Below are 10,541 nucleotides of genomic sequence, written 5' to 3' on the forward strand. Positions count from 1 at the left end.
CATTTTGTGAGGTACAAAACAAGAGAATAAATAAAAACAATTTAAATCTGCTTACCGGGGTTAGGAGGAGGAGAAGTGCAAGGATGTTAGCAGCAGACATTTTGTCTTTCTCAGTCAGTAGTTTCCTCTAAACAGCGAGCTCTTGCAGCTGCACAGACAAACACAACAGGCTGTCGGCTCACCTCGGGATCTGAAAAACACAAGCGTGTTGAACATTAAGAGGCAGGATGTCTACATTATTTCTCACAAGGACATAAACATTTTATTAGTGTTTTCCATACTCCTTAAGCCCTCTTTAAGTGTCTGTATATATCTCTGTGGAGCAAATTCAAACTCGAAAGCTCTTTTTATTTTAATAAGGTTGGGTTAGGGTTTATTTTAATAGGACATTTTAGAAAACCTCCAGTCATTTCAGTTAGTGCAGTGGTTCATGATAAAGTAGTGAAAATGTCTGATTCCATCAGCACCAAGCCTCCACATTTCCCTGTAAGAAGTTTTTAGATGTGTTTCCACATGCATGATTTTTCCACTTTCTAAGCAGCGCAGCCTTCAATTTAACACACAATTTAGCAAATCTTTGTAGCTTGGAGTTCAGTTTCACTCCTGCCTTTCTGCTTTCTACCACTACTGAATACTGATTGTTTTCAGTCATACTGGAGTTTGGAGCTTTGTTCGGATACATGAAAATCAAACGTTTTCTGCTGCAGCTGTTTCCACCAGCGTACCAGCAGGAAACTTTTATTGTGTAGTAGTAACAGGAAATGCAATGTAGTGTTCACCAAGTTGCTAGAACTTCAACTTGGCAGAGCTAAGGGCAGCCACCAGCCTTGAAAAGTTTTAAAAAGCACTGAATTCTGCTTGTTCAAAAACAGCATTAGAAGGTTTTAATAAAACTGTTGCTCTTAAATCAATTAATAATTAATCATTTTTAATGGGTTAATCAATCTGTCCATCCATCTTAAATATGACTTGATGAATCCTGCAGAAACCTTTCTGTTCTTCAGTCAACACAGGTATTTAGACACATTCTGCACCGTTTGGTCAGCAATCAACTACAGGGGTTTTGGTCGGTTTGTTTGTTTGTTTGTTTGTTTGTGGACCGGTACACCTCCAACATGTTATCAAGGTAAACAGCTTCTTTTTTTTTTTACCTTACCCGCTGTGCTGTGGAAAAACATTCATACTGTGCCAGCTCAGATTAAAGAGTCACAGTTACAGCTCAGCTCAGCTTAAGTATAAGAGACATTACTCCACCAATTCTTGTGGGCAATCATCTGAGTGTCTCCTTTTAAATTAATATGAAAATGCACCAAAGTAATGTTTATATGGGACATGTTCCAGATTTCGTTTTAGTTAGGAATTCATGAGAAAATAGTCAAGATGTTAACAAGCATCCCCTGTCTGACATCTTTGGAAAATTCCTGGGTCAAAAACCAAAAACAAATCACTTGTGACTTTGCCCTCTACGCAATTTCTACAAAATTCAACAGAAATCTATAAACAGAGTTTTGAGATTTTTATTTATCCATTTATCAGACATATCATATGTGATTTCAACTGACTTTACCAAGACAACAAACCGCTTCTGTCTGGAGATGATAAGTCAATTAATTGCTTAATTACAGAAAATTAATTATTTCTGTGACAACCAACAAAGACACTTTTCTAGCAGAAATCCTTTCACTTTACTTACACTTTCAGCTTGTTAAACTTGAGGATTTGCTTCTTTTATTTGTCTTGTATGTCAGTTAACTGAATATTTTTGTGTTTTGATCTGCTGGTTGGACTTTAAGGCCTCTAAAGGTCTTCATGATTTTTTTCCTCCACTATTTTCTGACATTTACGGACCTTGACTTAATCAGATAATCCCAAAAATAATATTTAGATTATTTGATAATGAAAATAATTTGACAATCATGTTGAGGAAGTACAGGACATCTTTATCTCCATCTTTTAATTTATATTAAAAAGCAGTTTGAAGAGGATAGAAGATGAAGCCATTGCAAAGAGATTATCTGCCTGTCAAATGATTTTCTGTACAGACTACATGTGAACACAAGCATGTCAACTTGCGTGTCTGCAATGGACCCGTGTGCATGTAACTGTGTGTCCTCATACATGCAGCCTGACTCTGCAGGCCTGGAGGGTTCGCATGAGTAAAGCCAAGTAGCAGGACTGAGCACTCGGGCCTCGTCCCACAGGGAGAGCTTGGCAGCTTGGCATCCCTACTCCACCGAAAAAACCCTGCCAGTAACAAGCTCCTCCTCCTGCCGTTGTCAAGAGCAACAGCTGAGAGAGCTGCTGAGTTTGGATCTGAACTGGACCACGTGGACCTGGATCCCCCTTCTGCTCCTTCTTCTGCTCTACTGTAAATAGACTCACTGAGATTTCAGAACGTCCATCAGTTTTTATTTGGCAATAAGCAGTGAACCTTCATTAAAAACTAAACACAAACCAAATTTCAGTCTGTATTTCAGTAGAAAGTTTGCAAACACATTTCTACTTGCAGACAGTTTCAAGTCCTGCACTCTGAATATTAATGCATTACAGCCCCACACAAACACAGTACCTTCATTCATATTTTGCTGGAGTATGTAGCACTAAGTCACAGAAGGACACACAAAAAAAAAAAAACAAAGCAAGACACAACATGAATGGGAGCTCACAGCTTTGCCAAGGCCACCATAATGGCTGCTGATGCTCTTCCACAGAAAAGCTTTCACGTTGAGTGCTCGAGCACAAACTGCCATTAATTCATTTTTGAGAAAAAAACAAAACACGTTACAAACCACCAAAACACTGATGGTATCTCACCCTGAGTTGTTTATGTGTGTGTGGAGACAAAGAGAGAGGGAGAAGACAAACTATCAGTAAATCACTTCCCATGAAACTGACACTTAACATTCCAAAGAAACACTTCAGTGGTTACTTCATGCTTCATAATGAAACCAAAATTCCAACCAACAAATTGTCACTTAAGTTTTGAACAATCTAAAAATCAAACTGTCTTTCTTTAGTTTACACTTTAAAAGTTTAACTCCAGTATTTTTTAACCTGAGCTTTATTTTCACGTGTCTGGGTGTAAATGATTGATAGGGACAAAAATCACAAACAGCTGCTGCAAAGTAAACCATGTGGCCACGTCAAAGTACGTCCGCTAACGTGCTTGTTTCTGCCACTTAGTTTGTGTTTTTGTGCTACTTTCAGTTGTGGAAGAAGTATTCAGATCCTTTACATAAGTAAATAAGTAAGTACCACACAAGGTCTGGGGTAAAAGGTCATGTCCACCATTGCACAAAATCGCCTGTAAACACTGAAAACTGAGTTTCTGAACATCTTTATCCTTGAAAGAGTTCTGTAAAAGGTCAGTTTTCAGTGACCAAAACAAACAGGCAAACCTACATTTAAAAAATAATCTTGTATATGTGAACTACACCTAAAGGTGCTGCTATAACCAACTGGAAAAGTGACTGAGCCTTATCTATAATAATACACATAAGGTTATCCATGGATACACATACTGTATTTACAGTTACCCACAAATTTTAAAAAGTAAATTTAAAAAAACTTTCATCATAGTGTGTGTGTGTGTGTGTGTGTGTGTGTGTGTGTGTGTGTGTGTGTGTGTGTTAGCACAGCAGCTGCTCAGGACTCTCCTCCCCGAGCTGTAATCAGTGGCTTAATGAGTCTCAGCGGCTTTCATGTTCAACACTGGTGTGTGTAATGTTGATGCTCCGTCTAAAGAGCACACACATAATTAAAGAAACACACACAGACACACACACACACACATGCATATTCACGCAGAGGCATGTTCACTCTCCAGACTAAACATGCACACATTTTAGACACTTGTCTTTACTTCAGGTTTATGATGGCACTGATAAATACTTGGACTCAGTGTGAAGATGCACTCAAAAGAGGAGGACGATAAACAGGAGGAAATGAAAAAAGTAAAAGTGAAGAGAGCAGAAAGGAAAGAAAACAAGTGGCTTCCTTAAGAATGTGAGTGGGTGTTTGTGTTAAGAGTAACGAATCCTCGCGGGAGAAGAGGAATGATTTCTCTCAGGAATAAGCAGGAGAAGAGAAGCGAGCGTTTCTTAATGATCACTCACCTGTAACGCTGCCGAGAAACACGCTTTGAAAACTCTGTGATGAGACACATCATTAGGAGAGAAAAGGAAGAAAGACAGAGAGTGTGAGTCATCTTGATGTGTGTCTTGCGTTTGGTGGGACACTGGGAGCTGTTTAGTCCCTCAGGACATGTTTCAGTCAGGCTTTGACAGCTGTTGTGGTCTGCAGAGTAAAGGCATGCACCAGCTTAACCCCCCTCCACTCACTACAAGACCTTCAACCCCAAACTCCTCTGCTCTTTCTGCCTCTCATCAGCCTTATCTGATGGACGCCAACTGCCTTTTTCTTCAGAAAAATGAAGAAAAAAGACAAAATACGTCTCCCTGCTGCATCAAGAATCATCATCTAATGTGTTAATCCAGCACCGGACCGTCTAATTCCCACTGAATATCACAGTAAGTCACTCAAGTCTCCGGCTCTATATTTAGCCCAAGGAATTATGGGAGGAATTAATATACACAGACATGACTTAGTCTTTATTTTGGGGAGGGAGAGGGAGGTGCACATATTACACAGAGAGAGAGAGTGGGAAGAAGAGAGAAAACTGTCCTGGTTTCTCGCTCCCATTATGTCCCGTTTTTCCCACAATTCACTGGAGAGCTGCGTAGTCACGAGTCGGAGGCAGAGATACTTTGAAGCAAAAATAAAGGAATACTTAAAACATCATGAGCAGGATCCTGCACGACACCAGGGCTGCAGCTAACCATTATTTTTATCACCAATTAATCTGCTGATTATTTTCTTGATTAATCTCTTAATCACAAGAATGATACAGTCACAGTCTTCATCAGGAGACTGGCAACACTACAAATGCCCCTGCGTGTCTTTGGGGATGAGGGTCAAGACGACATAAACATGATGTCAAGCTTGTCAAGAGCATCCCCTAAACAACAGGCGGCCATGTTTACTCCAGAGAGCGCGAGTCAACATGAAAGAACATGTCGTAGGGGATGATGGAAAATACAAAACAAATCTGGCATGCTAGGCTTTTCATCGGGGAGTCATGGGACGTCCCAGATGTCACATCACTGTTCTTTGATTATGTCATGTTACAAGGCCAGTTCATCGCTCCCAATGTTCACATTCATGCTGGATGCTAGAAATTTATCGTCACAATCTGAATATTTGTCGTCTGAACTGGGCCTCAGATGCACCTCTCTGAGGCTAGGGTTGGTAAAATACTTCAGGTTCTTTTTTAATACTAATGTGAAATGAAAACATGCAAGTATCATTTGCAAACTTGTTATTTCTAGCCGGCACTGATCGTCGCTTTAAAAAAAATGGCCGACGTCACCATCAGAAGATTACATCAGCTGCAGCTAATTAATCCTCCAACAGCTCCACTTAAACTTTAGCCTGCCCGTTAATGTGCTCTCTCCAAGCCCCTGACTGGACCAAAGATTATTTGTGAATGAAAAGACACATCACTCTGTAACATTTATCCTCAACCACCAGCGAACTGTGTTTTTGTCGCTCAGCAGAGCGGAGAGAACATCAGTCCCAGTTCAACTTTCTCTGCAGATCAAATCAATATTTGAAGCTCATTAAGTTCACAGTAGTGAAATCAGATGTCAGAGTCACTATGTTCAAGCTCTTATCTCAGTGTGTCAGAACAAGCAATATTAATGAACCAATCAACATGTCATATCGTCTGCTCATCTCATTCTCAGGTTGGAGACACAGGTTGTCAAAATGAATTCACTCTATAAATGTTCTTGCTGCTTAATTTAGTATCTGCCACTAAAAGCTGTGATCACAGATCTAAACTGAATCTGTGACTTTAGTTTCCTGCAAACGATAAAAGATAATGAGATTCAATACAGAACCTCAACCCTACAGCTGCCCTGATGTTATGACCCTTATTCACTGTTCCTGCCTCGTGTCAGTTTATTATGGAGCAAGATCATGACTTTGGCATAACAGGCAGGCTGAGTTACTCCAGTTTTGTTTCCTCAATTCTGTCCCTTTTCTGGTCTTCCTTCCTTCTTCTGCTTCCTTCCCTCCTTTCTCTTTTACTTCCTCTCCCTCTGTAACTGATTGGAAATCCCCCAAAACTGAAGACAAAAGGTTTTTACTTTTACTGCTAAAACTTGTTTAGTTTAGCTTAAACCTGCATTAATGTTAATTTACTATTTATCGTGTGGTTGAGTATGAGCCATTTCCAACAGTGAAGCTGAAAAAAACCCTGAATGTAGATCTTTTACTAACAGATTTCTGCCTTTAGAGCATCTTTCAGCTGCAGCTAAGCTAAGTTTGACTCGACTGAAGGACTGAGGAGTTTGTGATGCACAGAGCAGGTATGAGCAGGGCCTTGTGATGCAGCCGTGCAGCTGAAGTTGCCTCATCACTGCTCTGGTTCCCAACACGACCTCAGTGAGCAGTGAGGCGGCAGCGTCTCCTGCATGGCTGCACTGTGATGCTCGACAGCAGCTTCTACTCACTGAGCTCTGTGTAGAGCTGACTGCTGTCTGTCTGCTGCACAGGTCACAGGGACACTTACTTTTCGTGACTCTCTGGATTTCAATGAGATGATCAGGAATGTTTTTAGGCCACAGACACCAGATGAGATGTATCTGCTCCTGGTTTTGGCACAGTGCACACAGGGCTGCTATAGCAACCACACTGACCTTCATGTTGAAACTCTGACATACCATCAACAGATGATGAATTTAGAGAAAGCTCCTTTTTAAAAGGCAAAGTTCTGCCTTTAACTGAAGCTGCTGTTCAGCCCTGAGTTACTCTGATCTGACAGGCTGCTGTTACTGGGCACTGTTTTTCAAAAACTGATACAAACCCAATTCCCAGTGCAAATCCACATGGGTGTAACTGACTAATACGACAATTTTGGTAACTACTGTCAGTGTATCAGTCTGGCACAGTGAGGTGCAAAGTGATGGAGATGATTAATGCATTATAAGCAGCAGGAATACAGAAGCTGTGAGCTTCACTAATGGCCGATCAGATGAGCCCTGCTCATTTCCTTTAAAGGCAGAGGGCTGATTAAAGACGCTGCAGTTACTCTGAAGCCTTGTGATGTCCCACAACATAAATATACATCACAGCAAACTGGACATCACACCAACCATTCTGTCAATGACAATGTTTCCTTAATTTGATGTTTAGTAAAGAGATTAGAGAGGGTGTGCTCAGTATGTGGATGTTCCCATTGCACAAAAACCCCTCTATTGTAAATGTGAGATGTGACGGCATGAGAGAAACAGAAATCTCCTAATGATTTTAAAAAAAAAAAACATTTTTTAATTCTCAAGAGGAAATACCGTTTGGATTTCATCAGATTTTTGTAGCCACCACCTTCCCAGATCAAAGCAATTAACTTAGTAATTTAATTAAATGTTATAATTACCGATTGTATGAAACCAAATGTTCTCTTTAATGTTTTTGTTATTAGCTTTGAAACTCTGAGGAAACAATAACAGTGATTTAAACCCTCGAGCTCTGCCAAGCGAACGTGTGGATAAACACGTAAACACGAAAATTACAAAGGTCCCAAGGTTGAATTTTGGGATAATGTGTGTAAAATGATGCACAAGATGTTTAGTATTTCTATTTGATTGAGTGTTGCAGCCATAACAGCGTGGTGTTGTCTTCATCAGTAACACAGCAGGCAGATATAGGATATAGACTGTATTTGATAGTGATGATATTGAGGGAAATTCTCGGGCAAATCTGCCATCACTCGTTCTAATGTGCAGCCTCTTGCAGCAGCGTTCATAACCGGATCTCCTTCATGTGACTAAATGACACTCGGCTCATGCATGATACTGGGTGTGTTACAAGGTTGCCGTGCTGAGACTGGGCCCGACGCCTAATGTCCTCTCCTCCCTCACTTTCTCTCCCTCTCTCTCCTCTGCTGCTCAGGCCAGCCAACACTACAAGGCTAATTGGGCCATTTAAATGTCAGCATCACTCAGATCTGGGAAACAGGAAAGCTCTTCCCTGAGATTTCACCACTTGCGAATGTTTTGTCCGAGGCCTTAGCAGCAACATCTTACTGACGTATTGTAGATATGTTTGTCTCCCATAAGTCAAGCAAATCTAAACAGGATCTGCAGTTTGCCTAATATGCTGCACCAGATGTGATTTAAACAAAGACAGAAACACAAACAAACAAACGTTGTCTTTTTGGATAAACCAGCTCAGATATGCAATCAGCTCTCACTGATGCACATCGAAGTGAAATGATTTGGAAAACATCTCCCACAATGAGTGTAAGCATTGATCTCATCACAGTCTTTGCTAAACAGAACTAACAGCACCTGTTTGGCCTCGAATCAGGATTCATGGCGGATGTGCCACTCATTCATCACTCTTTATGAATGAGGCTGCAGCTGAGCATTCAGTAATGTCAACAAATAGCGAAACATGAGGCTTGTTTTTATCAGTCGATCTGCAGCAATCAAACCAAAAACATGCAGGAATACATGCACACACACACTTTCTTTCAGCCTCACACACACACTCACAAACGTTAAGGAGTGAGAGGCAGTAAGAGGAACCCCACCTCTGTCAAACACACAACAGCTGAACGGCTTCTGCTGCCTTTTTCTCTCACTCGTCTACACACAGGCAGGAGAAAAGAGAAAGCAGCAATTGTGATTCCATGACAGTAGGATGCATTACAAGGTCACTCACAGCTTTTACCCAAAGGCCTGGATCTCATACATCTTCAGGAATACACGAGCTCAAGTACTACAACCTTAAATACATTAAACAGCGACGTTATGGCTGGATTCCTGCAAAAGCTAATATGTAACAGGCCTGCTGCTGTAATGATGCATGTATGACTGAATGATATAGAGACATAGAGGCACAGTGTGACACTGACTCTGCCATCATCCTTAAACATCACATATCATGAGTTGTCCTCGCTTCATTATTATTCACTAACCGCCTGAACAGAGTTAAAAAAGGTTGAGCCTCCTCATGCATATGGACAGATATATGGGACATCTATATGTCAATATGCTGGAGAGCATGTTGTAAAAATCCAGTGAACATTTTTCCCTCTTAATATTCCCCTACAATGAATTTCCATCATCTGAAATTCGATGTCTTTGTGCAGTAATCGTGCAGAAGTGCGAGAAGGAACCTCCTCACTGAGCTCAAGCCGACACATGCCGCAAGATCCCGGCATGCTCATTTCCATTCTCCTCCCTCACATCCTTTAAGGCATGCATGCAAACCGCGACCTTTAATTCGAGATAACACGATTCTAATTCATCAGTTTTTGCTCAATCTTACCATTGCATCGGGGTTGATTTCCTCCAAATGCCAACTCTCCGCGCTGTGGATCCTCCGGGCTGTTGAAGGGCTGCGCAGTCCGGAGGGGGAACCGATCAACCCTCACGGGGGGCTGCGAAGGTACGAGGCTCCCCCGGTGGCTCCAGGCAGCGCAACTTCCAGCCGAAACGCAGTTGGGGACAAAATGCAGCGGAATTCCCAGGTGGACAGAGAAGGAGTCAGTTTTCTCTCTTTGGGTTAAAGGGGTGAATTTTAAGTGTGGGATATTTCGAGCTAATTCCGCTGCCCTGAGGATGGCTGCTCGCTTCGCCCTCAACACAAGAATGCGCCGAGCATTTCAAGTACTCTCTCTCTCTCTCTCTCTCTCTCTCTCCCTCTCTCCCATCCACACACAAACGCTCACACATGCGCGCGAGGAAGCTCAAATCCAATTTTGCATGATAGATGTGAGACATAAACGCGTTATGTTAAATAATCCGGTCACACACCAGATTCAACAGAGAAAATGATATGGCTGTGAAGTGCTGGAACAAGCAGGGACAAGCGGGGAGTGTGTGTGTGTGTGTGTGTGTGTGTGAGGTCAATTCCAACGGGTCACCAGATTCAAACAGATCAGGACCACGGACAGCGACCATCATCATTTTTATTCAGTCCCAGAAATATGAGTGAACGAGTCACGTGACCTTCTGTGCTAATAAAAATCGTATACAAATCAATAGGTTCTGTCATGGGGTTCAGCCTTAAAAGAATATTTTTGAACTAGCAAACATGAGCACAAACTAACTAACAGGCTGAAGCAGTGGTATTCCAGCCGCTCCCATGTTCTGCCCTGTAAAATCACCCTTTTTGTCAATGGAGTCTGGTAGTGATATATAGTGATGTTCAATGATGTGTCAAAAACAAGCGCTTTAGTGGACGTATTTTGATGTAAACACCTTCCTGCTCAGTCCAAAACATGTGAAAATAAGGCACAGGTTCAAAAATCCCCAACAGGACCTCAAACTGTCCCGCAAACATCCGATAAAATACGTCCGCAACCGGCCACGGTGGAGCTTCAACTGACCACCTATGGGAGATTTTGCACTGCCTTACTAAAGGGTTCAGTATGCTTCAATCAAACCATGTGTAAAAAACTGAAGATCACT

At 41.6% G+C, this 10,541-nt stretch overlaps 1 protein-coding gene across 2 annotated transcripts in view; it reads right to left on the bottom strand.

Annotated features, from left to right (window-relative positions):
• Nucleotides 1–9,775, bottom strand: part of adcyap1r1b (adenylate cyclase activating polypeptide 1b (pituitary) receptor type I) — a 24,784-nt gene extending 15,009 nt beyond the window's left edge. The window contains exons 1-2 of one of the 2 annotated variants that reach the window (XM_018670893.2): nucleotides 9,397–9,775; nucleotides 56–190 (exon numbers count right to left, since the gene is read on the bottom strand). In XM_018670893.2, the coding sequence (XP_018526409.1) occupies nucleotides 56–100 (45 nt within the window). In that variant the 5' untranslated portion in view covers nucleotides 101–190; nucleotides 9,397–9,775. The remainder of the gene's footprint in view (nucleotides 1–55; nucleotides 191–9,396) is intronic. The other variant, XM_018670894.2, reaches the window with a different exon arrangement.
• Between the last annotated feature and the right edge of the window lie 766 nt (nucleotides 9,776–10,541).

The sequence above is a fragment of the Lates calcarifer genome, linkage group LG17, assembly GCF_001640805.2.
Source record: "Lates calcarifer isolate ASB-BC8 linkage group LG17, TLL_Latcal_v3, whole genome shotgun sequence".
NCBI classification, from domain to species: Eukaryota; Metazoa; Chordata; class Actinopteri; family Centropomidae; genus Lates; species Lates calcarifer.